The sequence below is a fragment of the Mixia osmundae genome, assembly GCF_000708205.1.
Source record: "Mixia osmundae IAM 14324 unplaced genomic scaffold scaffold_1, whole genome shotgun sequence".
In the NCBI taxonomy this organism is placed as follows: Eukaryota; Fungi; Basidiomycota; class Mixiomycetes; order Mixiales; family Mixiaceae; genus Mixia; species Mixia osmundae.
The window spans coordinates 1,709,194-1,732,908 of record NW_014575563.1 but is presented as its reverse complement, the minus strand read 5'-3'; the positions used below and the strand labels follow the sequence as shown (position 1 = coordinate 1,732,908).

The following is a 23,715-nucleotide window of genomic DNA, read 5'->3' as shown; positions in this document are numbered from 1 at the left end:
CAGACAAGGCTTGATCAAGTACGCGTCGAGCAAACACAACTTCTGCGCTCGCGACAGGCTGTCCTCAATGTCGCCAATCTGCCTGTGCAAGTGGGGGCCGTACTCTGCCCGCTGGTGTGCTTGACGTACTATCTCACGTCCTCTGCGACCGTCAGACGGCAGAGCTACTTTGCCGAATGTGTGTTCATGTACGGTCTCGCATCCATTCTCGAGCTTTCGATCGAATACCTGTACCAGCAAGCACAGGCTGATCTTCGCATTCAAGTGCGCGTTCGTATTGAAGGCACTGCAGTAATCTTCAAGGCTATCGTCACGGTTCTCGTCCTCATGTGGGCTGGTGACATAGCTGCCTTGCTCGCCTTCGGATGCGGCCAGCTCGCCTATGCCTCCGTCTTGGTCGCTGGATATCGATGGCAGAGTCAGGTAGTAGCTGACAGGAGCAAGTCTCGTGATGAAAAGACGACGATGCTCGCATGGGCATTGAGCAAGCAGTCACTTGTCAAACAATTCCTGACGGAAGGCGACAAACTCATCGTTTCCCGCGTCAGTCCTATTGAAGACCAGGGCGGCTACGCAGTCGCATTGAATTATGGCAGTCTGATCGCGCGTATCGTCTTCCAGCCCGTCGAAGAGTCTTCGCGCCTGTATTTCTCGCAGGCGCTCAACGGACGAGAGCAAGACGACAAGAGTGCAAAAGCGGACACTGCTCGTGCATGGCAAGTGCTCAGTTCGCTCATCACCGCTCATTTGCACTTGGCGCTCCTTCTCGTCACGATCGCTCCTCCGCTCGTTCCGCCCTTACTCCATCACGTTCTGGGTGCGAGGTGGTCAGCTACCTCTGCGCCCGTGGTTTTGCAGGCCTATTGCTACTTCATACCTGCGCTCGGTCTCAATGGCAGCACAGAAGCCTTTATGCAGGCTGTCGCGTCTCCAGACCAACTGGCTCGAGTTTCGCGCCTGATGACCGTCTTCAGCGCAATCTACATTGCCGCATGCTATGTATTCGTGCAGACGATGGGCCTGAAAGAGAGAGGTCTCATCTATGCCAACATCGTCAATATGGCTTTGCGAATCATGCTTTGCTCTCGGTTCATCAAACGCTATTTCGAAAAGCGCAAAATCACAACAGCCAGTAAAATCTGGAGACCTGGGACTATCGTCATCCTCGCTTTTGCAGCATCTGGTGCGCTCACGCGTTACACGGTAGCGAAAGTCGATGTCTACGGCCTGCGAGGCTTCCTGGTAGCCGCATCAGCTGGTGCTCTACTAGCATCAGCCTGCCTTGCGCTCAGGTGCGCCATTCTTTGCTACCGCGGCTCTATCTGATACATCCTTCAGCGCATACTGCGAGCGAGATCGCCTCAAGCTACTTCTGACACGGCAGCGATAGAGCGACGACTGATTTGCTACAACATCTACAACTCTCGATTCGGCGATTCGAGCACAGATTGCAATCGATTGGCCAGTGGCGATCGCTTCGGCGGGTCGTAATGAGCCACCTTGTCCCTCGCTCGCTCGAGCTGCGCGGACTGACTCAGACTGGCGCGCGGTGCAGACGCAGACGAGCGTCTCTGTGACTCGTCGATCAGCAATGACTCCGCCGCAAAAGCTAGTCACATACTCTGGGCAGAAGAGCAGCTTCGGGCTCGAGCTCAAGTAGAAATGGTGTTTCTGAGACTCGCTCGACAGCGGCATGACACTGCAAGATCCAGCTCGTGCCGACGATGAATGGCTTTGGCTCGATGCAAGACTTGTAAAAGTGATATGTCGTCGGTCTGCCAGACTTGTAGATAATGTGCGTAATCGGCGCATTCGACGGACGCAAGTACACCTGGACTCTGTTCTCAGCTAGGCGCATCATTCAGCAAGTCGGGCTCACCTTGGCGCCCATTTCTCTGAGCATCTCGATGAATAGCTGGCTTGCATCATCGCCTTCCGCTGTTCTCACATCCACAAATGCGACGACATCCTCGAGCACTGTCGACATGGCGTTCGCCGGTTTCGTCTCGAGCGCGCCCGGGCTGCTGACCGATCGAGGTTCAACGCCCGATGTCGATGCCAAGGCTCGCTGCTCGGGGAGGCTCGCATGACTAGTGCCTCGTATCAAGATTGCCGCAGAGCTCGTCCGGCTGCTCGATGGCCCCGCCCTAGGTGGACGGCCAAGGCCAATGCTAGCGTCCTCGGTACGCCTGGGAGCAACGATATGAGGCGGCTTTGTAGGTACCTGGCGGTCAACATAGCGTGGCAACCTGGATCGACGGTCTGTGCTTGCTACGAGACTGGCAGTGGTCGACGACGACACAGTGGGCAGAGCCGGCGCGCTCTGACATAGAGGTACCGCAACAGTAGCCGGTGTGGCAAGCTCGGCAGAAGCAGACCGAGCTCTTGGGGCTTGCAGCCGATTGAGCATCTTCTGCAAGTGACTCAGATTCGCAGCCGTCGAGTCATTCATTGCAGTGCGTGAGAAAGTACGGCCGGGTGTCGAAGCAGAGCGCTTGTCAGGCGAGCGCTTGGGTGTCGACTCATCCTTGTAGATCGCTCGTGGGCTCTTGCTCGGGCTTGCGAAGCTGAAGATGGGCTTGCTTCTGGAAGGACTGACGGGCAAGCTGAGAGATTGCGCGCGCTTTGATGGTGAAGATGGAAAGAGGAATCTGTTCGGCGATTGCAAGAGCTTGCCTACCGTGCTAAGGGACGGCTTCGGGGGAGACGCGCTTTGGCGGCTTTCGACGCTCATTCGCGCGTCGATTGGCCTGTCACTGCTCATGACGCTTGTTGCAGACAGGTGGCTCGCGCTTGTGCGCGCGGTGTCGCTCGAATTAGAGGGAAAGGCGACAGGCGAGAGCGAAGATTCTTGCTGGAGCTGCACATCGTCCGTAAGAGTCGGCTTGCGAGGACTGAGCGGACGCATTGCTGGACCGGGCATGCGTTGCTTGCCGGCTGCAGGCGACAAGATCGTCGGTGCAGATTCCAGCCGCATTGGCATGACGGGGCGAACCAATGTCGACAACAGAGGCAAGGGATCAGTGGTGCGCGGGTCCAAGTTCGGTCTTGTCGGTGGCCCTGCTGTGGAGACATGGGTTGGCGTGGCTTCTGTGATATGCACAAGTGCCTGCAAGCTGGACGATGCGGAATGCACAGGGGTACTTGTGCTGCCCGCGAACATGGCTCGGACAGTCGCCTTGGGGACTTTTGATGGCGACGCTAGACTGAAGGTCTTGCTGGCTGATGGAGCCGCTACAGCGCTCGCTTGAGAACCTGGCTCTGATTTTGTCGGCAGGGCATCGGTATGAGTGGGGCCCATATAAGACCAGGCGGGTAATTGTCCGGCAAGTGTTGTATCAAATATAGCGCTAGACAGTGCGCGCTTGGCGGGACTGGTGGGCGAGGCAAGCAGTCGCCTTGCATCTTTCGTCGTGCTCGCATCTGCTCCTTCAGGCACAGCGGTCGGTTTGAAGACACCGATGTCCTCGATCAAGTCTGTCGCCGAAGCCCTCGGTCTCTTGTGTCTGTGCTCTGGGATCGTATCGAGTGCAGGCGCGCCAAGGTCAACAAGGGTCTCTTCGTGCGTTCGCTTTGACGGTTTGCTCGCCGTTGGCTCGAGCTGTGCCTGCCTGGCTGCTTGTCTGGCTGCCTTGAGCGGCGAGACATCAAATGCTGGCAGCTCGTCAGATTCTCGTGCGGTTGTCCTGTGGTACGACTCTGATGTGTGCCTCTGCCTCTCGATTGGCTGCGAAGTAGGAAAGCGCAGATTGCTCAAAGAGACATGTCGCCTGTCGTACGACCGTGAGCCCCTCTGCTCCGGTGCCGAAGTGATAGGCACAGGGCCAGAGGCTACTCGTGGGCCCTGTCGTACCGGCATGCTGCGCCTAAAAGCCAACAGAGGCCTGCAAGAAATCCCAAGTCGAATCAGGTCGGGCATGTCGCGACAAGACAAACACTCACGTGATCAAAAAATCAAGATAGCAGCCAGAGCCAGGTGTCGGCTTTGTGACGACTCCGGCGATGGATCCCTATGTGCAGCGTGCACTCTCTGCAATCTCAAAGTTTGCAAACGTCGAGTTTGTACAGACTTCCACGAACCGACTCAGATCGAAAGATGGCTCCACGAATCTGTTCGTCAAGTGCGATCGATCGCTCGAGCAGACCGTCGGCGAGGCAGAGTCGCTCAAGGCGATGGCCAAAGCAGCGTCTGGCTTGGCACCCGATGTGTACTTCTGCGAGCAAGTCGATGGCAAAGCGGTCATGATCTCGGACTATTTCGACCTCGGACGAATGAGCTCTTCTGCGAGATTGGCAGAGCGCATAGCCGGCGAGCTGCACAATCCTGCAAACAAGGACGCTGTCTCGCCCAACGGCAAGTCTGGCTTCCATGTGACGACGCATTGCGGACCTACTGCCCAAGACAATACGTGGGAGGATGATTGGGCGACATTTTGGCGCGACAGGCGTTTGCGCTTCTTGCTCGCACAGTGCACGGACAAGAAGCTCAGAGAAGTAGGCGAGCAAGTGTGCGAGCGAGTAGTGCCTATGCTGCTCGATATCAAAGTCACGCCCGTCATATGTCATGGTGATCTGTGGAGTGGCAATATTGCCACGAGGGCAGACAATGGTGAACCACTGATCTACGATGCATCGTCATATTACGGTCACGGCGAGAGCGATCTCGGATTGGCAAAGATGTTTGGCGGATTTGGTCAATCGTTCTTTGACAAGTATCATTCGATTTTGCCCAAAAGCCAGCCCTACTACGAAGAGCGCATGAAGCTCTATGAAGTCTACCATCATATCAATGTGGGCCTCAACGCCTCTCGGCACGCGCGCATGCTGATGCATAACGAGTAGCACTATGTCTTGTTTGGCTCGAGCTACAAGACCGGCGCAATCCGGCTGCTGCAGGATCTGCTCGACTGGGCGGATACGCAGCCAGACGCTGCAAAATAGACTTCAGGACATCAGCTCGTTGAGCTCTGCTTCTTCTTCGGCCGTGAGTGTGTCAGTTTCCGGCTTTGGTGCTGCCTCAGCAGGTGCCGGGGCGAAAGTGAGCACGTCCGGCCATGGCCACTGCAGCGCCGTTCAGCTAGAGCGTCTCGCTTGATTCTCTCAGCGCTCGCCTTGCGCAGAGTAGCATCGAAGCTCGCAGTCAGCAACCACGGGTGACGCTTTCCGGCAGCTGTAGTTTCTGTCCATATTGCGAGATGCACGACATCGTGAAAGTGCGCTTGCACTTCGTTTATCAATCCCTTGGGTGCATTTGCTTTCAGTCCCGTCAATCGTTCGGCTTCTGTCAAGCTATCGAGCATAGCCAGATCGAAGATGCGTATGGCTTCGTCTGATGAGCCTGTGACTACATGATGTGCGCCAGGTAGGCAATTGGCCAAGGGCAAGACCGATTTGACGTAATCTGGGTGTCGGATGCGCAGCCGCGGCATCGGCGGCTTGCTGGGGTCATCCAAAGTGACACTCGACATGAGCACATCCTTGTCGGCCGATGCAGTCCATAGCTCGTCTTCAGCAAGTGACAATGCGTATATAGCCGTTTCGTGTAATCTCGCTTGCCAAGCAAAGGTCGCCACAACTCTGTCTTCGTTTCGCATCAAGCGCCATGAGCAGACTTTGCCCATGCTGTCTGCTGACCACAACGCGTACTCCTTCGAGCTGCTGCTGATTGCAGAACAGGCCAAGCATTCGATCGGACGCGTGTGTGCTTGAGAACCAGCTTGGGGCATGTGCAGTGGCGCAGGATAGCCCTTGACGTCGTTGCCCATGAGTCTTAAAGGCGCACGCACGGGCGGCAAGAGACCTGTCGGTCTGACCAAGTCACCCTCATCTGTCTCGGTGTCGAATTTGTAGTCGATCAAAGGCGTCCAGTCGGCAGTCTCGAGCGTGCGCAGATCCCAGTAGCGAAGATCTTTGTCAGACCCGCCAGAGATGAGTACAGAGAGCGAAGGAACGATGAGCAAGCACTTGACAAAGTCTGTGTGCGCATTCTGGATCCGCGCAAGTATGGCATACGTCTGCTCTGAGCAGTCATCAGCCGGCCTGCGCGTCTCGACCTGGGTCGACTTGCCTTGACGTCCCACAGGACGATGGTCTTGTCCCAAGAGCCTGTAAACAGCAGCAATCTTGACTTCGTTTGCCATAGCGCCAAGCACGTCACAGGACCGCTGTGTCCTCCCCTGAACACGTGCTTAGTCTTGCCTGTCTGTCATACATCTGTCATCAGGCTCCTTTGTAGGCTGTGACTTGCAAGCGAACCTTGAGGTCGATACAGCGAGCAGTGAAGCCACTTTCTGCTAACCAGACATCATCGCCATGGAGCACAAAGTCGAGCGGCTTTGAAGAAAGCTTGATGGGGTCGCCGAGGTGGACAGTTGCTTTTGCCTTTTGCTGGCGAGCTTCGAATCTGTACAGCGTCTCAGCATTGGCGCACTGGTCAGCTGGGAAGCTAAGCTGACCTAGCTGCGTCTACGTCGGCCTGGAAGAGCTTGTCGGCGTCATCGGTCTGCATGACATCGTCGCGAGAATGCGAGCGAGCGAGTCGAAAGCCAGCGACGAATCGAGCATGAACAGCCTGTCGCCGAGACAGAAGACATGGCTGGCTATTGGCATCGTCCTCATAGTTCCTCGTGCGCTCCCTTTGCAAGGCTCACAAGATCAACAGCTCACAAGCTGAGTTGCAGCGGCTCTTTACGCGGGTGACTGGCTACGGCAGAAGGCACCGCCAGAGAAGCTCGCACGAGTCATCGATACTGCAGGAGAGGACGATGAACATGCGCACGAGCGACGGACTATTCAGCGCACTCTTGCTTCGTACGTCTTCAGTTGCTCGGCAAGAAGGGACGCGCTCACACGATGGCAGACTGCGAAATGAGCGAGTCTTGCTCGAACGTGAACGAGCCAATCTCGAGCAGAAGCTCCAACATGTGTTTGCAAGACGGATGGGCAAGCAGGAACGAGTCGACCACGATCCGCGCAATGCAAGCTGAGAGCAAACGTCATGAATTTTATCGGCGTGACTAGATGTACATGCGACTGATGTGACTTGGGTCTGCATGCGTTGCGAGGGTATACACACTTCTTGCTTCGAGTCGTACGAGCAGTCGTGACGTCATTAGCGAGCGAGCAGGCGCTCAACTGAGGCCTGGATCTGTCCCGACAGTGATGGTCAGTCAGTCTCGTGGTCAAGAACGGATCATGAAGCAACGCTCACACGTAGGGAGAGGTCGTAGCGACCAATCGAGCTGCCAACCTGGCTGTTGCCATTGCACTGCAGGCGGCCCGCAATTTGCAAAGCTCGAGAAGGCTTCACCGGTGGCCGGCGCGGGCGGGCGCGGATGCTGTTGGACAGGATAGATCGATTGAGGCGAGAGGATGGAGGGTCTAGACGTCATGAGATGATTCATTCTAGTGTGAGGAGCAGACCAGACGTTCGGCGTTCTCTGAGAGGGCCGTGAACCGGTCAGATCGACGGGGGACAGTGACAGGGTCGTTCTAGACTGTGGGTGGAGGCCGGCAGAGTTGCTCGGCACCATGAATGGTTGTCGATGGTGTACTTGCGCGTGGGGTAGCGAAGCTGTATTTGCAAGAGCGGGAGCAGGAGCAAATCTCTCTGAGATGCCCGCTCGTCGACCGGCCGCGAGCTGGTAGAATTCTAGTCGGGCTTGGCCTTCAGCATAAGCGCGGTAGTGAGCTTGCTGGATCTCTAGCGCTCTAGCGGGCGAGAATGCATCTGTAAGCTGATCGAATGGCGCCACTTCCGGATGTAGAGACATCGCAGGTGATAAATTGACAGCTGGCGAAGGATGCACCGATCTGATCATCGGACCAGACGAAAGCTGTCGTTTTGGCGCGACAGGACCATGTCGCTTGGCACTCGGCCTTTCTATGTCGTCCTGAGCGTCTTCTTGCGCTGCAAGACGTTTTGATGTTCGTCGAGAATGAGAATGCTGCAGCGCCAGTCTGTGATGCGGACTGGCCGCTTCCGTCCTCGTAGGCTGCGGTATGGGGACCGAGTAGGCCCATGGCGTATGAGCTTGCATGCTCGGCATCGTCTGGATCGGCTGAGCCTGCCGCAGAGGCAAGGCAGATTGACCACTTTGCCAGCTATGACGCGGTGCGAGCAGGCAAGGTGGAACAGGCTGGGCGACGCGAGCACTTCGTCGTAGACCTTGCTGTTCGACCACCGACTTTGTCTCGTTCGCATTCCGTAGACCGAGCAGTAACAGTTGCCAGGACTCGAAGTGCTGGCTTGTCACATGCATGCGGAAGTCGAGACCTTTGAGAAACTCGATCTCGCCTGCCTGCAGCGGACCGAGAGCGATGCCTGAGACTTCGCTCCACGTTTTGGCTGTGTAGGCTGCGGCGCTGTGTCAGCGAGGCCGGTCAACGAACCAGCAGAGACTTACTGTGATCGTCCAAGACTTTGTTGGCGAGCATAAAGGCGACAATGGCGAGCCTGAACTCTGAGCCTGGCTGACCATGAATGACATTGCGGATTTTGAGTCTGTAGACGAAAAGCAAAGCGAGGACGACGACTGAGCGCGACACTTGGGCTGTACCAGCAATGTCAGTAAGGGCAGCTCGGCAGATGGACAGGCTCACTGGTCAGCAGGACGTCTCGTATGAAGTGACTGAAGCCAGGAGTCGGTCTAAATTGTCTTGGATGCGGTCTTGATTCCGTGGCGGCATAGGCTGCGGGTAAGGCAGTCTTGCGCTGGGTGATGGACGAGAACCAGAGATAGGTGATCATCTCGCTCGCAAAAGTGGCAAGCTGGTTCGTCTGAGCCTGGGTCAAGACAGGATCCAGTTCTCTCGGCTTGGTCTCGACGAGCAGCTCCGGTCGAGCGTATCTCGCCTTTGTGTTGGCGTTGAGCGACTGTTGCTCCTCTATAGATGCGGGCGAGGTACATGTGGTCGAGGTATCGGATGTGACTGAGAATCTAAAGTCGTCTAGGCCAGCCTGACTACCTGCTTGAGAGGCTGCACCGTGCGGAGGCATGCTGGCGGTATGAGCAAAATCGAACGAGCGCCAGGCCGGTTGCCTCTGCGAGCTCGTCGAGGGCGAGAGGAGCGAGGAAGGCGATGAAGCGGTCCAGTCGGTCTCGTGGGGCGGATGTGTCATGTCCATATTGTGGCGGCGAGGTGGGAGTCGGATAAGCTCGAGGAGTTCAAGGGGGAGCTCCTGTCTGGTCTACCTGGCTGCCAGGGTCTCGCCTCCGTCGAAAGCAGGACGAGCGAGGTTGGGAAGCAAGATGGGAGCTCGCTCTTCTCCCGTCGCAACGCCAACGCTCCTGGCGTGCTTCCTTTGGCTCGAGGCTCCGTGCGCCGTCGGGGACCCACCAGTCCGTGCGTCGTCTATCTCAATCTGCTCATTCGCAGGCTCTCGTCCGAGACATACTCTCTCCAGCCTGGTGCGCTATCGCAGCCGGGCGTAGCATGGGCGCGGAGTCAGGGGGGCCAAGCTCGTGCTGAGCCGGCATCTTGGCCAGTCCGCTGTTTGCGTTTTGCGGCTCGTGGCGTGCGCATTCTTAGAGGGGCAGTAGCAAACTTAGGCGCGATCGCAGCGCATCCCGCATTCTTTTTTGGCCATTTCAACACGAAAACTTGATGGGGCGCTCAGCCTAAAAAGACCCACATACCCGTAGCCGATAGCCTGCAGCCCAGACAAGGGAAGAAGGATGATGACGGTGGGGTTGTGCAGATCTGCCATCCCTTGTAATAATCTCGGCCGCAATCGCTGTCTCTCTAAATGATGACAACTGGCTTTTCAGCAGGCCGGAAGGCTGGGTTTGTCCAGTCTCCACGGAGAAGCATGTTTGGCTTCTCGACCAGGCACGGGGACGCAATCTATTGCGCATCAACATGAGAAAGGGGTACATCTCCTTGCCCGGCCGCTGATCTGGCCAACCCAGGAGAGCGGCGGGCATCAGGGAAAGCCTGCTGTTCAGAGCATCGACCCGATGTTATCGAGCATCCCATAGCTGGCCTTCTCTCGCAAAAATGGTTTCTCTTCTCGTGGGCATCGTTGAACGTTGAATCGCGCAGATCTGATTCGATAGACGGCAGTCGATGAGCGGGATCGATGCTGCCCAGGCGAGGCAGCTCTTTGACCGGGGCGGCTTCTTCCTGCTCTCTGGCCTGAAGCAAGGGTCCGAGTTCGGCGTCGACGGCTCGTTATGGACCGTCCGCAAATTTGAGGGTGTCAAGTTCCTGCCTGCCGGCCTGCACCTCTTCATCTTCTCCTCCTCGCCTGCCCTTCTCAAGCCAAAGACTGACTCTGACGATGAAGATCAGCCAAGCGATGCCGGAGCTCTGCCCGGAGGAGGGGTAGAAGTCAGACATGGACTGTTGCGCTTCTTTGAGGCTGGCGAAGCAGTATCGAGGGCATACGACATCAGCTCAGATGCCCTGTCTGGCTCGATGTCTGCTCAATTGCCCGAGCCAGACAGACCGAAGAAGCGGGCGAGGAAGCTGCAGATCCTGCCAACAGAGATCATCGCTCGAGATCAGCTACGCTCTGTCGATGAGCACCTGGCGCCCTACCCCTTCAAGGCGAGGCATGAAGCTTGGACCAAGATGACATCCTATATCGACAAGAGGTGTCTCGCAAGGATAGTAGGCATGGACGAAAGAGGCGATGCCCTCGTGGACGCCGTCATGGCGAGCAGTCAAGACGAATCTGAAGCCCAACATCCTTCACTTGCCTCAGCCGAGCGACGGACCACATGGGGCAAGCAGAGAGATGCTGCTCCTACAGCCGTATCACAGCATGCCAGAGACGAGCAAAGCGATGCAGTCCTGAGATTCGTCAAGCTCGATCTCAAGCGCAGTTGGCGACAAGGCGCAGTGGGCGCAGAACTCACTCAAGACAGCAGGGACAAGTCTGGTCTGCTCGTACGGACTGTCCTTCAGCTCGGCGACCCTGGCCAGCTCCTCGGCGAACTGCAGCTAGCCTTTGTGCTCTTTACGCTCGTACACAACTTCTCGGCCTTGGACTCTTGGAAGTCCATCGTCTCACTCCTGTGTCAGTCATACTCGATCCTCGGTCCTGCAAGGGAGGACTTCGACAAAAGGCCGGTCGTGCCAAAATATGTCGCGCTCAGGATGTACCAGACCTTCCTGTCGACTGTCTTGCCGGCTCAGCTCGCGTCACTTCGGACAGAATTCTTTGACGAGGATCTGCCTGGGCTAGATGCTTTCTTACACGATGAGCTCGTCCGTCTTCGTGACACGCTTCGTTCGCTCGAGTCAGCCTGGTCTGCGCCTGCTCTGCCGACCAACGAAACCGGAGCATGGTCAGACGTTTGTGCAGGCTGGCAAAGCCTGTCAGTCCAGACATACGAACGCTTCGGCTGGGAACTCGGTTCATCAAGCAAGCCTCTGCCGATCCCGGCGACGAGTCTCAGGACGCCTAGCAAGACGCAACTACACTACAATCTCTTGCAAGATCCAGATGATGACGGTTACATCGAAGAGGGCGAGGATGCGCCGCAGCTTGTCGAGACGGATGGCTAGATCGTACCACTTACGGCTGTATATGTTGTTGTCTGCATGTTGCACCTTACATCTTGCTTGACGCACGCCTGGCCAGGCTGGGCTTGACGCGCTTTTTTGACTCGTTGCCTAGTCGCTCACAGGCTTGTGGCCGCCGTTGACAAGATGACGGCGCCGTCTGTGCCAGTGCTCGAAGGCACTCAGCTCGGTCCGAAGCAAGATCGCCCCATAAGACGTACACCGTCCTTCAATGCAGCCATACTGGCCGAAATGATCCTGCCGGAACCGAGTGCCATCACTGAAGCGGAAAGGGAGCGACAAAAGTCTGAAAAGGTCAAGCAGCTCGAGAATCAGATCAGCAAGCTCGACTTGGCCGAGCCGAGCGCTGTGCAGGAGATCAGTGCTGCTCAGGATCGCGAGCGAACGAGAGAGTTGCTACAAGATCTCATTGCTGCTCTCGAGCTTGGCGAACCAGAGTATGTCACTCGTGCCAACCTCAGAGCGGACGGCACAAGGACACCTGAGCCAGTGTGAGTTTGTACGGGTGCTCGTGGCACGATCTGAGCATGCGAGAACAGTCGTAAAGCAGAAGGAACCGCTCGCACGACTGCTGGTACCACGGGCAATTTCCTCTCGCCCGCTCCGGCCCATCAAGCTTCTATGCCCCTAGCGACAGTCATAGAGAGCCCGAGCGCACCCACAGCGGCTTTGCCTGAGCAGTCTACCAGCAAGCTGCCCGTATCAGATTCGAGCGCCCTGCCAGCAGAGGCTGTCGTCTCGGGCGCGACCGCGACGAATGGCTCCATCCCTCTCACTGCCGAAGCAAGAGCAGCAGCAGATCAAAAGGTCACGCCCTGGGATGTCGAAGGTGCCGTCGTCGACGGCAAAGCGGTTCGTCTCGTCGCGCAAACAGATATCTCATCAGTGACGCGAGTCTGCAGGTCGCGATAGATTACACCAAGCTCATAGATCAGTTCGGAACGAGGCCAATAGACAAAGAGCTGTTGGATCGTATGGAGCGCTTGACAGGTCGCAAGCCGCATCTGCTGCTCAGGAGGGGAACGTTCTTCTCTCACAGGTAAGCTAGCCCGCCAGCCCTTTGCATTCGACTAATTCGCTACACAGAGAGCTTGGGCGTATACTGGATCGCTACGAGCAAGGGAAGCCCTTCTATCTCTACACCGGACGCGGGCCAAGCAGCTGCAGCATGCACCTCGGTCACATGATACCCTTTGTCTTCACCGCTTGGCTGCAAGACGTCTTTGACTGTCCGCTGGTCGTACAGCTCACAGACGACGAAAAGTTCCTGTTCAAGCCTGCGCTCAAGATCGAGCAAGTGCAAGGCTTCTCCGTCGAGAATGCGAAAGACATCATCGCGTGTGGCTTCAAGCCCGACAAGACGTTCATCTTTAACGATCTTGACTATGTCGGCGGCGCCTTCTACGCCAATGTCGTGCGAATTGCTAGATGTATACCGTACAACCAGAGCAAGGCCGCCTTCGGCTTCAACGATTCCGACAATATCGGCAAAAGTCACTTTGTCGCCGTTCAGGCCGCACCCTCCTTTTCCAACTCGTTCCCTCAGATATATGGCACAAAGTCTGACATCCCTTGCTTGATCCCATGTGCCATCGATCAGGTGAGCTTTTTCCTTTCGCTTCATGGCACGACTGACACAGCGGCAGGACCCATACTTCCGCCTCACGCGTGACGTTGCAGCCAAGCTGAAGTATCCAAAGCCTGCTCTGATACACAGTCAATTCTTCCCCGCGCTGCAAGGCCCTCAGAGCAAGATGTCTGCAAGCGATGCAGAGTCTTCCATCTTCATGACCGACACGCCCAAGCAGATTCAGCAGAAGATTAACAAGCATGCATTCTCGGGGGGTCAGGTTAGCATCGAAGAGCATCGCAGATTGGGCGGCGATCCAGACGTCGACGTTGCGTATCGCTATCTCGGCTTCTTCCTTGACGATGATGAAGAGCTTGCGAGGATAGGACAAGTCGGTCCATGTCGTCTGTCACGCGGTCTAGCTAAACTCTTTGCAGGAATATCGGAAAGGTACCCTTTTGTCAGGCGAGCTCAAAAAGATCTGCATTGGCAAGCTGCAAGAGTTTGTCAAAGGCTTCCAAGAGGCAAGCACTGTTTTGCCAGCATGCTCCTATTCTTGCTAATCTGCGTGCAACGCACGCACAGAGACGGGCCAAGGTTACGCCCGAGGTGGTCAAGCACTTTATGGACGGCAATAGACAGATCGACCCTAGCGTCAGCCGAACTTCGACGAACGCTTGATGTCTCTCTTGCATGCATCGACTGTGCGCACGGTCCTGCCCGAGGCCTGAACAGTGTCGATCTCGCGAAACGTACGCGTCTTCGGTATCGACGGCATATGCTCTCTCGGCTTGATCTCACTCCTCTCGCACTCATCGCATTCGCTCTTCGTACTCTGACAGTCGTACGATGACAATGTCACGCACCTGCTACCGAATTGCAGCTCTTGTCTTCCTTGCCTCCCTCGTCCGCGCACAGATCCCTGCAGGCACTACAGCGGGCGGTATGTCCTTTGTCCCAAGTCACACATGGGTGATTCTGAATAAGGGGTATGGGATATAGAGGGCGGACCGACGAGCGGGCCAAGCAGCTCGCCAGAGTACGTCATTCGTGCACACCAGCATTCACGCCTGACAGAAGATCTAGAGCGGCAGGCTATACTTGCGACGCATCAGTCTGCAAGCTCCCCGCTTGCCAAGTTCGTCGATTGCGTGGCACGAATGTTCAGCTAATTGCCAGCTGCAGTGCGCCAGTCTCACACCACCGGGCGGGATCAGTCCCAAGGACACGCCCATGTTTATCACTTGGACAAATGACGACGCCGTACAAAGTTGGTCTCCGGCCTTCTCATCCCGTGTCTGCTGAGCACGTTATGTAGCGTATACGGTTGATGCAGTAAGCCAGTTCCTCGGGAACCGCACAAATCCGAATGGCTGCCCTGTCAAATCGACCTATTTTGTCTCGCTCGCGTATACCAACTATTCTCTCGTGACCGACTTGCTCGTAGCGGGCAACGAGATAGCAGATCACACGTCGGTGATTCTCTACCGGCTGCTAACAAGCTGAGACGTTCGCAGGATGACTCACGTTGGCGATGCATCGGCAGAGGAAATCAATGGCAATATGATTGCGCTCAACACGCTGGCGGGTGTCCCTCTGAGCGCTATACAAGGCTTCAGAGCGCCTTTCCTCAATTACACACCCGCACAGATGACCCGTCTGCACACCGCAGGCTTCACTGTACGTCGATGAAAGCTTACAAGGTGCAACTCTGACGCAGCGCAGTATGATTCTTCGGTAAGCGCGGCATCGCCATGTGACGCAGTCAACACCGACTGCTACTGGCCCTATACGTACATTGCCTGCCACTCTGCTCGCAAAGCAAAGCTGACTAGGCGTGCAGGCTTGATTCTGGCTTCGCGAAGTAAGCCTATCGCGACGCGAAGCTGATGATACATTGAACCTTGCGCAGTGACTGCTTGAGCGTCGACGGGCTATGTCAAGGCAAGACGAAGCTGCCCGGCATGTGGGAGATTCCCATGTATGCGACCTTTGGTAACGACTCTGCTTCTGACATCTCGCTCATGGATCCCTACTTGGACGATGCCAATCCAGACAACGTTCTTGCCAAGCTCAAGTCGACCTTTCTCACGCATTACAATGGCAACAGAGCGCCGTTCGGTCTCTACATGCATCCGATCCACCTCGCCTCAGACTATCCTGGCGTGCCCAAACCGGCTCTGCAGATCAATATGCTCAACGAGTTCCTCAGCTGGGCTCAGGATCTGCCTGGCGTGTGGATCGTGACCAATCAGCAGCTCCTAGCCTATGCGAAGAATCCACAGACCCTCAGCAACCTCGCAGCAGTCACTGAGCTGGGGTGTAGTGTGCCAGATGTCAGCGAGAAGATCTGCAATGGCATGCCGGCGAATGAAGCCGGATTACAGAGCACCTGCGTCGTCGAGGGCAATGTGAATCTTCTGCAAGGTATTGCATGTGCCAGCTGATGAGGTGACAGTATTTCTCGACTTGCTATGGCTGTCCGTCTAGTCTACCAACGCCTGACACGCCACTGCCTGCGCAAGTGGCAGCTTCGGATGGCGACCAGCTTCGCTTCCGGCTGCCTTCGAACTGCTCGACAGCGTGGTTTGATCCCGTCAAGAACGAATGTCTGTGCACTGGCGACGTATGCGCTTTCAGCGACATCACACGACCTATTGGACCCAACGGCGCAAGTCTGCACCCATCGGCCGGCACCGACAGCACGAGCACAGCTACAGTCGCCTCCTTTGCACCATTTTCGAGCGATAGCGTTCGATCGAGCCTGTCATTCGCGTCTTTAGCCGCCGCTACTCTTGTACTGGGCCTGTGGAATATAAATTGACACGCCTATAGCTCGCGCCAGTGCTGCGGTAGAAATTTGGCTGGTGACACACGAACCGAGACAGTATGCGAGCAGCAGCCGTAGCATTGGCCGCAGTAGCACACTCAGTGTATGCGCAGACGAGCTCCGAAACACCAGGCTCGACGCCATTGTAGTCAGTATCGATTGCTCATTCGACAGAAAAAGAGCTGACGATCTATGCAGCATCACCGAGCCAGCTTGTGGCTTCTTCGAGTGTCATGTGGCCTATTACGAAGGCAGCAACTATCTCGTCAATTGGCTCAATCCTCCGTCGGGCAATGTCGTCATCTCCCTCAACAACCAGAACGATACCACTCAGAGTTTCGTCATTGCAGCCTCGACGCCCGCCACCACTTCTGACTGCAACGCTGGCTCAGGCTACGGCGTCCCCGTCAGCGGCGTAGCGTGCGGCGCTTTTGCGTTCACTGTGCCGAGTGCGTGGCCGGTCACAGGACCACTCTACTCGATCTCCGTCGTTTCGCAGTCGGATGCGACCGTTGCGGGCTATACCGATCGAATCGAAGTTCACCCTGCCAACTCGACGGCAGTCGCGGTGCCTGCGACAGTAGTCCCCATTGCAGTCGCTTCGGCGACATCTGTCAGTGGCGCCTTCTCTGCCATCAGCACAGGCACAGCTGCAGCCAACGCTACCGCGGCATCGTCTGGGGCCAGCTCGGTAGCGAGCACGACAGCGCCTGCAAGCTCTTCTGTGTCGCAAGCGAGCTCAGTAGCATCTTCGGCAGCCTCTTCCGCTTCTGCATCTGCCAGCGCAAGCAGTACACCTTCAAGCTCAGGCACGACCCTCATCGCACGACCCCTTGTCGCTCTGGCCGCACTTTTGTTCAGTCTGTGAGCACGCACGTAGCTGTAGCAACATCAACGGAATGCAATCACGTGCATCATGCCTCTGTGGCCGCTGCTGCCTTTGCCGCTCGCTTCGCCTTGCGACCGCGAGGCTTGCGCGCAGGCGTGGCCTTCTTGGGTGCTTGCGCTTCGAGTGTACGCGATGCGCGGATCAGGGCAGGTCGCACCAGCTCGGATCTGTAGCCAGCAGCACGGTTGACGACGGTCGCGTACGATCGTCTGTTGTTGCCTCTGTGAGGAGATGGAGGACATCAGCCTGAGGGGTGACACGCTCGGCTTCTGCTCACCTGACGCCAGTCGAGCTGATCGACTTCTTTACGTGACCCGCATGAACATTCTTGGTCTTGCGGGTCGTGATGGTCAAGCCCTTTCCGTTGGGTCCAGCAGCAATGCCGATCGTCTTTGGCTGAACGAGGCCGCTTTGCTTGAATGTGTGGACGTTGCGCAGATTGCCAGGCTCCTTAGAGAGTACCTTGATGCCCTGGGAGACGGACTTGTGCCCGTAGGCGTTCCACTTGCGTACTAGCAGCCATTGCAGTTCCGACGACATCTTGGATGAGCTGATGGAATCGCCCGCCGTTCGCTGCTGGCTCGTGGCTTGAGCACGCGGATATGTCATTTTGAAAGATTGGCGACATTTCATCTGGCCTGTGACTTCGTGCCTATGAAACCTTCCCGTCTTCTCGTCAAACATGCATTGTGCACATGCCAGCGCCCTCTGCGACGATCTATGCATCAGTCTGCGCGCAAGACTGCCGCCGTCAGCGGGTTCAGACCACGAGATGCGGACGCCGACAGGACGCTTCGTGCTGGCTTCGACGATGGCCATCTCTGGCAACGGGCGCGGCCGGTGATCCAGCGAGATGCTCGGGGACGACCTAGAGGGCTCGTAGGACATGCATCTTTACGGGTCCCAAGCGATTTTATGCCTTTAGCGGGCAGGACAGTACGAAGAGCTCAATTGCTCGTTCAGCGCATCGTGCGCATGTCTCAAGCCGCAGCCGACCTTCCACCGGAAAGAGGACTGGTGACGATGGTCAAGCAGATCGATCGCTTGTCGGACTTGCTCTGCGGCGTGATAGATCTGGCCGAATTGGTGAGACACGTCCATCCTGATCCAGCATGGGTCGAAGCTGCGAATGAGACTTACGAGGCTCTGTGTACTTACATGAACGAGCTCAACATTGATACGCGCCTTCATGCAGTCAGCTGAATTTAGCGGCTTATGATGACAAGACTGACGCGACGAGCAGGCAATGGTCCAAGTTCTGCGGCCATTTCAAGAAGGCTCCACCGTGCCTCCCAACCTCTTCGCTGCACATACTGTCGCGCTTCAATTCGTGCGAGACTTCGAGAAATCCGGCATACACTTGCCCGACGATCAGAGGACATCATTCGTTAAGCTCTCTGACGATGTCATGCAGCTCGGTCGAAAGTTCTTGCAAGGCTGTAGTGCCCAACAAGCCAGCGTAGAAGTGGATGCACAGCTTCTCGACACACAGGCCAAGCCAGGCCGTCTTGCCGGTCTGTTAGCTCGCGTCAGTCAGCGCAGAGGCAGCAAAGTCTTGCTGGAGCCACACGAAGCCGAGTCTGTCTTGCGCACACATCCCAACGCCGAGACGCGCAAGGCGGTCTATCTGGCCACCCAGCGGAGCGAGCCAGAACAGGTCGACACTCTGGAGCAGCTACTCAAGACGAGACTCAAGCTCGCCAATCTCGTCGGCAAGGGTTCTTGGGCAGATGTTGCTCTAGTCGATAAGATGTCAAAGACGCCGGCTAGCGTCAACTCCTTCCTAGGCTCACTCATCGACCAGAACAAGCCGCTCGCGCTACAAGAGACGGCCCGTCTGGCTCGATACAAGCAGCAGGAAAAAGGCACTCGCACTTTGCCAACGATCGCCCCTTGGGATCGTGACTATTACGTCGAACAAGATCACAGTCAGGCCGAGCGAGGCAGACCGACATCCATGCGCGTGCTGTCACCCTACTTTTCTGCAGGAACGTGTATACAAGGACTGAGCCGGATGTTCTCCTCGCTCTATGGCCTCAGCTTCGAGCTCGAAGAGACGCACGAGGGCGAAGTCTGGGATCCAGCCGTCAGGAAAGCTCGCGTGCTTCACGACACGGACGGTCAGGTGGGCGTGATCTACTTTGATCTCTTTGAGAGACAAGGCAAGGCTGAAGGGGCTGCACACTACACGATCCAATGCTCAAGACGGGTAGATGATGATGATGCAGCAGACGACTTTGGCGCGGCCCAGCGACAATCGAGCGAGATCATGTACGAAGGCATGCAAGTCAGCCGAGGCGAATTTGAAGGACTGCCGGAGGATACGCTACAAATAGACAGTCGTGGGAAGCGCTACCAGTTGCCTGTTATCGCTTTGACGTGCAGCTTCGACCTGCCTTCGTTATCTACGCCAAGCTTATTAGTCTGGTCAGAGGTGACGACACTGTTTCACGAGATGGGTCACGCGCTACACTGTGAGCTCACTCGCAAGACGAGGAAGTATCGCTGACGATTTTGCAGCAATGATAGGCAGGACAGAATTTCATCAAGTCTCTGGCACAAGATGCGCGACAGATTTTGTCGAGCTGCCTTCGGTCCTCATGGAACACTTTGCATCCTCCCGCGAAGTGCTCGGCTTGTTTGCCCGTCACTACGCTACAGATCGGCCTCTACCAATAGAGATCCTGCGGCAGCTCCAAGCTGCAATGGGAGGCTTTCGACACATCGAGACGAATGCTCAAATCAACATGGCCGCGCTCGACCAACTCTTCCACTCTGCCGCGCCGGGCGAGCATTCCTTCGATTCGTCGCAAGCTTGGCAAGACGTGCAACACACGCACAGCGTCATGCCTTCTAGCGAGCGCACGTCTTGGCAAGCTCAGTTTGGTCATCTATACGGCTACGGCTCGACATACTACTCGTATCTCTTTGACACTGTTCTCGCCGACCGGGTATGGAAGACGCTCTTTGCGGACGATGCGCTATCGCGCGAAAATGGAGAACGATACGCTGCGTCGGTCCTGCAGCACGGCGGCGGTAAAGATCCATGGGCATGCGTAAGTGATGCGCTCAGTGAGTCAGACATGGCGCAGGGCGGGCCACTTGCGATGCAGCGAGTAGGTCAATGGGGCCTCTCGGAGTCTAGTATCAGCTAGGCACTATGCATTGGTTTCCATTGCCTCGCTCTGCACTGCAAGCTTTGAGCCTGCGCCAAGTCCGCGACTGCGTATCCTCGCACTGAGCGGTTCTGCCCATGCTCGGGTGACTCGTTCCAGCTCTTGACCAATGACGACACAAGCTTGCTGACCCAATCGCATCATGCCTTCGAAGCGGTCCGTACTCAAGCGAGATTCCAAGGTGACAAGTGTCAGTTTGCCAAGCCTGTCCTCCTCGTCGCCTTCCATTGCGTCGTCCCGCGCCTCGCCGTCGAGCATCTCTATCGGTCGTGTAGCTAAGCAAGCGACTGTGAGAAACGGTAGCTCGGACTCCTCCTGGCCGCAAGGGTCGAGAAGTGGGGTATCGTGCAAACACGCGACGGAGATGGACGCAATAGGGGAGATCATCGCGATGCCTGCATGTGACAGTGCGAGAGAAGTAGCGTTGATAGCGGCTGAGAGCGTGCCTCCGTCTTGCTGCAGGATGATGACGTAGATGTCTATTTGCGCACGAGGGTAGAGCTGGCCCATGATGACGGGCTCGAAAGTGTTTTTGATGGAGCTGGCCATCTCGACGGTGCGTCTGCCAGACGACGACGCAGTCAGCCCCTTGAAGCTGATATGCATCTGTCGACTGGCCTGTCGTTCCTGCCGCGCTTCCGTCTGTCGACTCCAGAGAAAGTAGCAGTCTGGATTTCGACGTTGATGACGACCCTGTCCTGTCGTGCATTGCCCGCCCCTCTCGCTGCTCTAGGCTCTCGGGGCCCACACACACTCACAGAGACTCTCGTGAGTCCCTGCTCTACTGAAGCCGAGCCATCAATCTCAAGCCCTTTGAGGACGTCAAGCGTGCAAGTGATCGGTCTGACTTCGAGCGGCCGCCGCGAGTCCAGCCGCAAGTTGGAAGACGTCAGCAGTACGTTCCTGGACTGTGCATGACTCTCAGAATATGCGACATATGCCGCTCCAACGTAGAAGACGTACCATCGAGCAGCTTTCGAGCTTTGGAAGCGGTCCGAATGTAACGGCCCAGTCAATTCAAGTGACGACATAGAAGTGTCCCATGCTCGTCATCGCCTCTCCAACGACCACCCTTCGTCCGTGCGATCAAATGAGCGCTACTGAGCGCACACCCTTGCTGAGCGATGTGTTCGGTCCGTCAAGCTCCGTGGACGACTTGCCCGGCAAACAGACTCGACTCAACTTGGCAGCGGCCTATGGAGCTCTGCGCGCGGGCAAGCTCCCTTCACAGCAGCAACTCAACGCTGCCATCGATCTCGCTTTAACATCTGACATACTTGCGCAATGGCCCAAGACAGGTCTGACGCAGTCCAAGGAAGCGCCACTGAGCAAGCAAGGACGGACAACGCTCAAAGACATCAACGATCTGCTCGAGGCGGTTAAGCACTGGTCAGCGACTTGCAACGGCGAGGATCAGCTACAGAGGCTATTGTACCATCTGCCCAAGACATCTGTACAGCTTCAAGTCAATACCGCAGGCGCTGAAGTACCGCTGAGCGGACAAGAAGTCGTGGATGATTCGACAGATGTCCTCAAAGCAATACGCGCCGTCTTTGACTTGCTCTGGTCTACGCTCGTGTCTGAAGGCACAGACATCGTCGCCGATGTTGTCTTGCTCCTTCGTGATCTGCTGGCGGATGCTGTGGGCGGCGTCAAGGAAGTCGCGGCTGCAGTCGAAGACGAAATTCGACCCACTGCCAAGCAAACAGACGACGAGAAGCGCCAGGCAGAGGAACGAGATGGTGTGCTACATGCAGAGATCGAGCACGCTCAGTCGGTCACCGAGACGGGTCAGCAGAACATCGCGCATGTCACTTCGCGCGTCCAGAAGACCTTTAATGAGGAGGCTCGAGAGGAAGCGCGCGATTTAGCTGTTCAGCGCTTCCAAGGCATTGTCAACCGCATTCACGACAACGGCACTCTCCAATCATCTATCAAGACTTTTGTCAAGATCGTTCAAAAGTATGCAGACAAGACGGTCGAAATCCCCGATCGGATAGAAGAGGCTGCAAAGAGCACGGAACTGGATGATAAGAATGATCACATCAAGTCGACCCTGGTAGCTCTTCGAGAGGCCCTCGAAGGACTCGCTGGTGGCAACTTCTCGCTTGACAAGGCTCAGCAGGCACTTGACGCTGTCATCACTTCCATCAGAAACGACGATACTCTCAAGAAATTGCTCGATGATATGAACGATTTTCTCATCGCTTGCGTCAGCGACCGAGAATTCGCAACATCCGGCAAAGCTCGTCGCAAGACCGAGATGCTATACGATCAAGCACAAGATGCGCTCCAGAAAGATCCTGTCTGGAAGGAACACGCTCAAGAGCTGCAATACCAATCTGAGCTGCTGTTCAAAGAGCTCAAAGAGGAGCCAACGCGGGCTCAGATGCTCAGAGCCGCTCGCACGGTCCTCAAAGATGTTGCCGACTCTGGCAAGCTGAGCCTACAGACCTTTCGAGGTCAGACGACGGGTCTCTACAAGGACGTGCTTAACTTGATCCTGCCCCGCCTTCTTTCGCTCTTGACTCAGCTACCCGTGCCGAGGTCAGTCTCTGTACACTTGTGCTCCCTGTCCCCCTGAACGAGAGCAGGACTGAGTACGTGAGCGAATCGGTAGAGCTAGTGCTCGATGATCTCATCATCGAAGGCCTATCGCTACTGCCAGACACGCTCTGGATCCGCAACGAGACTTACATACAGATCGATCGCCGGCCTCGACTGAAGGAGTTCCTCACACAAGCCTCTACGGCAACTCATGTGCACCTTCACGGTGTGCAGCTGACAGCCAGAAATATATCCTTCTTCGTTCGTCGCAAGAACGCTTGGTTCTTCAAGACTGAGCAGGGTTTGCTCGAGATCACCTTGGGCAAACGCGGCATCGGACTCGACGTTGAGGTCGATGTGCCTGAAGAGGTCGTCTCAAACCTTGGCCAGCCAGATGCTCTGTTCGAAGTCAAGAAGGTCAATGTCAAGCTTTCGAGCGCAGATATTCGCCTGCGCCGGAGTCGTCACCGCATCCTTGCGTGGCTCATCAGACCATTTGCGCGATTCTATCTCAAGCGCAGTCTGGGCTCTGCGCTGCAAGAGCAGATCAAATCCGCACTTGAGAGACTCAATCACGAGTTGGCCGGCGTGCAAGCAGAAGCCAACAAGCGGATCACAGGCCAAGGCGAAGGCGTTTTCTGGGCATACATGAGTGCACTGGCCAGCTCCGATCCCGAGGCACCGCAACCGCCTCAGCAAGAGGCCGAGAGTCCCGATCCTGACGACCATTCCGGCTGGAAAGCGACTGCGAAGGGAGCTGTCAAGCTGGATCACGAGGGCGAGGCCGTTCTCGCAATTGGTGTTGACGAGCAGATTGTCCACGGCGAGCAAGGCGCATTACCATCCGGCCAACGCATCAAAGAGCAAGTCAGCGAGGCAGTGTCTGAAGCTGGCCGCAAAGTACGCGATACCGCAAACGAGGCTTCTGATGGGGTGAGAACAACGCAAGACGGTCTGGCGAGCGCGCGAGAAGAAGCAGACACTGCAAAGCAGCTCGTCGAGACGACGGAAAAGAAAGAGCTCAGGCGTAACGGCTGGCGCAGCAGCGCCTTTGACATCTAATACGAGCATTATCGCATACACACGAACTTACGAACACTCAAGTATGAGTCCGCACGAGACCGAAGGCATAGCATAGCGCAAGAGGCAGTCGAATAATGTTGCATCGTCA

General features: G+C 56.4%; 14 protein-coding genes across 14 annotated transcripts; 8 read left to right on the top strand and 6 right to left on the bottom strand.

The window, feature by feature from the left end:
* Nucleotides 1-186: 186 nt before the first annotated feature.
* Nucleotides 187-1,390, top strand: L969DRAFT_42490 (uncharacterized protein; the record flags this gene model as incomplete). The annotated part of the gene is made up of 2 exons (XM_014715612.1): nucleotides 187-1,292; nucleotides 1,339-1,390. 2 exons carry the CDS (start codon nucleotides 187-189, stop codon nucleotides 1,388-1,390), a joined length of 1,158 nt encoding a protein of 385 aa, XP_014571098.1.
* A 77-nt stretch (nucleotides 1,391-1,467) lies between these two features.
* L969DRAFT_164460 (uncharacterized protein) lies at nucleotides 1,468-4,085 on the bottom strand. Its single transcript, XM_014715760.1, has 3 exons — nucleotides 3,943-4,085; nucleotides 1,880-3,884; nucleotides 1,468-1,831 (listed from the first exon to the last, which is right to left on the bottom strand). The coding sequence occupies exons 2-3, from the start codon at nucleotides 3,857-3,859 to the stop codon at nucleotides 1,610-1,612; spliced, it is 2,202 nt and encodes a 733-aa protein (XP_014571246.1). The 5' UTR covers nucleotides 3,860-3,884; nucleotides 3,943-4,085; the 3' UTR covers nucleotides 1,468-1,609.
* On the top strand, nucleotides 3,962-5,187 carry L969DRAFT_57404 (uncharacterized protein). Its single transcript, XM_014715759.1, has 2 exons — nucleotides 3,962-4,791; nucleotides 4,843-5,187. The coding sequence occupies exons 1-2, from the start codon at nucleotides 4,003-4,005 to the stop codon at nucleotides 4,939-4,941; spliced, it is 888 nt and encodes a 295-aa protein (XP_014571245.1). The 5' UTR covers nucleotides 3,962-4,002; the 3' UTR covers nucleotides 4,942-5,187.
* On the bottom strand, nucleotides 4,713-6,850 carry L969DRAFT_84523 (uncharacterized protein). Its single transcript, XM_014715758.1, has 4 exons — nucleotides 6,456-6,850; nucleotides 6,256-6,403; nucleotides 6,068-6,202; nucleotides 4,713-6,014 (listed from the first exon to the last, which is right to left on the bottom strand). The coding sequence occupies exons 1-4, from the start codon at nucleotides 6,506-6,508 to the stop codon at nucleotides 4,953-4,955; spliced, it is 1,398 nt and encodes a 465-aa protein (XP_014571244.1). The 5' UTR covers nucleotides 6,509-6,850; the 3' UTR covers nucleotides 4,713-4,952.
* Nucleotides 6,563-6,986, top strand: L969DRAFT_92082 (uncharacterized protein; the record flags this gene model as incomplete). The annotated part of the gene is made up of 3 exons (XM_014715757.1): nucleotides 6,563-6,626; nucleotides 6,681-6,810; nucleotides 6,860-6,986. 3 exons carry the CDS (start codon nucleotides 6,563-6,565, stop codon nucleotides 6,984-6,986), a joined length of 321 nt encoding a protein of 106 aa, XP_014571243.1.
* Nucleotides 6,987-7,181: 195 nt separating this feature from the next.
* Nucleotides 7,182-9,127, bottom strand: L969DRAFT_42693 (uncharacterized protein; the record flags this gene model as incomplete). Its single annotated transcript, XM_014715756.1, has 3 exons — nucleotides 7,182-8,356; nucleotides 8,406-8,552; nucleotides 8,602-9,127. The coding sequence occupies 3 exons, from the start codon at nucleotides 9,125-9,127 to the stop codon at nucleotides 7,182-7,184; spliced, it is 1,848 nt and encodes a 615-aa protein (XP_014571242.1).
* Nucleotides 9,128-9,190: 63 nt separating this feature from the next.
* L969DRAFT_43983 (uncharacterized protein) lies at nucleotides 9,191-9,709 on the bottom strand (the record flags this gene model as incomplete). Its single annotated transcript, XM_014715755.1, has 2 exons — nucleotides 9,191-9,407; nucleotides 9,639-9,709. The coding sequence occupies 2 exons, from the start codon at nucleotides 9,707-9,709 to the stop codon at nucleotides 9,191-9,193; spliced, it is 288 nt and encodes a 95-aa protein (XP_014571241.1).
* A 359-nt stretch (nucleotides 9,710-10,068) lies between these two features.
* On the top strand, nucleotides 10,069-11,514 carry L969DRAFT_92079 (uncharacterized protein; the record flags this gene model as incomplete). Its single annotated transcript, XM_014715754.1, has 1 exon — nucleotides 10,069-11,514. The coding sequence occupies one exon, from the start codon at nucleotides 10,069-10,071 to the stop codon at nucleotides 11,512-11,514; it is 1,446 nt and encodes a 481-aa protein (XP_014571240.1).
* Nucleotides 11,515-11,658: 144 nt separating this feature from the next.
* L969DRAFT_43519 (uncharacterized protein) lies at nucleotides 11,659-13,783 on the top strand (the record flags this gene model as incomplete). Its single annotated transcript, XM_014715753.1, has 7 exons — nucleotides 11,659-12,023; nucleotides 12,072-12,384; nucleotides 12,435-12,571; nucleotides 12,619-13,132; nucleotides 13,179-13,493; nucleotides 13,540-13,635; nucleotides 13,688-13,783. The coding sequence occupies 7 exons, from the start codon at nucleotides 11,659-11,661 to the stop codon at nucleotides 13,781-13,783; spliced, it is 1,836 nt and encodes a 611-aa protein (XP_014571239.1).
* A 174-nt stretch (nucleotides 13,784-13,957) lies between these two features.
* On the top strand, nucleotides 13,958-16,800 carry L969DRAFT_42705 (uncharacterized protein; the record flags this gene model as incomplete). The annotated part of the gene is made up of 12 exons (XM_014715751.1): nucleotides 13,958-14,045; nucleotides 14,105-14,141; nucleotides 14,189-14,240; nucleotides 14,288-14,372; nucleotides 14,421-14,574; nucleotides 14,620-14,782; nucleotides 14,828-14,895; nucleotides 14,946-14,966; nucleotides 15,015-15,513; nucleotides 15,561-15,910; nucleotides 15,991-16,080; nucleotides 16,131-16,800. 12 exons carry the CDS (start codon nucleotides 13,958-13,960, stop codon nucleotides 16,798-16,800), a joined length of 2,277 nt encoding a protein of 758 aa, XP_014571237.1.
* L969DRAFT_164447 (uncharacterized protein) lies at nucleotides 16,490-17,436 on the bottom strand. The gene is made up of 2 exons (XM_014715749.1): nucleotides 17,099-17,436; nucleotides 16,490-17,042 (listed from the first exon to the last, which is right to left on the bottom strand). Exons 1-2 carry the CDS (start codon nucleotides 17,428-17,430, stop codon nucleotides 16,847-16,849), a joined length of 528 nt encoding a protein of 175 aa, XP_014571235.1. The 5' UTR covers nucleotides 17,431-17,436; the 3' UTR covers nucleotides 16,490-16,846.
* Nucleotides 17,437-17,541: 105 nt separating this feature from the next.
* L969DRAFT_43182 (uncharacterized protein) lies at nucleotides 17,542-19,976 on the top strand (the record flags this gene model as incomplete). Its single annotated transcript, XM_014715748.1, has 3 exons — nucleotides 17,542-18,015; nucleotides 18,065-19,295; nucleotides 19,342-19,976. The coding sequence occupies 3 exons, from the start codon at nucleotides 17,542-17,544 to the stop codon at nucleotides 19,974-19,976; spliced, it is 2,340 nt and encodes a 779-aa protein (XP_014571234.1).
* Nucleotides 19,977-19,979: 3 nt separating this feature from the next.
* L969DRAFT_92075 (uncharacterized protein) lies at nucleotides 19,980-20,963 on the bottom strand (the record flags this gene model as incomplete). The annotated part of the gene is made up of 3 exons (XM_014715747.1): nucleotides 19,980-20,559; nucleotides 20,616-20,905; nucleotides 20,961-20,963. 3 exons carry the CDS (start codon nucleotides 20,961-20,963, stop codon nucleotides 19,980-19,982), a joined length of 873 nt encoding a protein of 290 aa, XP_014571233.1.
* Nucleotides 20,964-21,087: 124 nt separating this feature from the next.
* Nucleotides 21,088-23,606, top strand: L969DRAFT_44501 (uncharacterized protein; the record flags this gene model as incomplete). The annotated part of the gene is made up of 2 exons (XM_014715746.1): nucleotides 21,088-22,544; nucleotides 22,589-23,606. The coding sequence occupies 2 exons, from the start codon at nucleotides 21,088-21,090 to the stop codon at nucleotides 23,604-23,606; spliced, it is 2,475 nt and encodes an 824-aa protein (XP_014571232.1).
* Nucleotides 23,607-23,715: the final 109 nt, after the last annotated feature.

Bases quoted from the DNA above. Each gene is read 5' to 3' on its own strand.
- L969DRAFT_84523 (XM_014715758.1), bottom strand. From the start codon at position 6,508: ATGCAGACCGATGACGCCGACAAGCTCTTCCAGGCCGACGTAGACGCA. The intron at 6,404-6,455 runs GTCAGCTTAGCT...GACGCTGTACAG, and splicing joins GCCGACGTAGACGCAGCTAG to ATTCGAAGCTCGCCAGCAAA. The intron at 6,015-6,067 runs GCAAGTCGACCC...TGCTCAGAGCAG, and splicing joins TCGTCCTGTGGGACGTCAAG to ACGTATGCCATACTTGCGCG.
- L969DRAFT_57404 (XM_014715759.1), top strand. From the start codon at position 4,003: ATGGATCCCTATGTGCAGCGTGCACTCTCTGCAATCTCAAAGTTTGCA. The intron at 4,792-4,842 runs GTGGGCCTCAAC...CATAACGAGTAG, and splicing joins AAGTCTACCATCATATCAAT to CACTATGTCTTGTTTGGCTC.
- L969DRAFT_164460 (XM_014715760.1), bottom strand. From the start codon at position 3,859: ATGCCGGTACGACAGGGCCCACGAGTAGCCTCTGGCCCTGTGCCTATC. The intron at 1,832-1,879 runs GTGAGCCCGACT...AACAGAGTCCAG, and splicing joins TCAGAGAAATGGGCGCCAAG to GTGTACTTGCGTCCGTCGAA.
- L969DRAFT_164447 (XM_014715749.1), bottom strand. From the start codon at position 17,430: ATGACATATCCGCGTGCTCAAGCCACGAGCCAGCAGCGAACGGCGGGC. The intron at 17,043-17,098 runs GTGAGCAGAAGC...ATCTCCTCACAG, and splicing joins ATCAGCTCGACTGGCGTCAG to AGGCAACAACAGACGATCGT.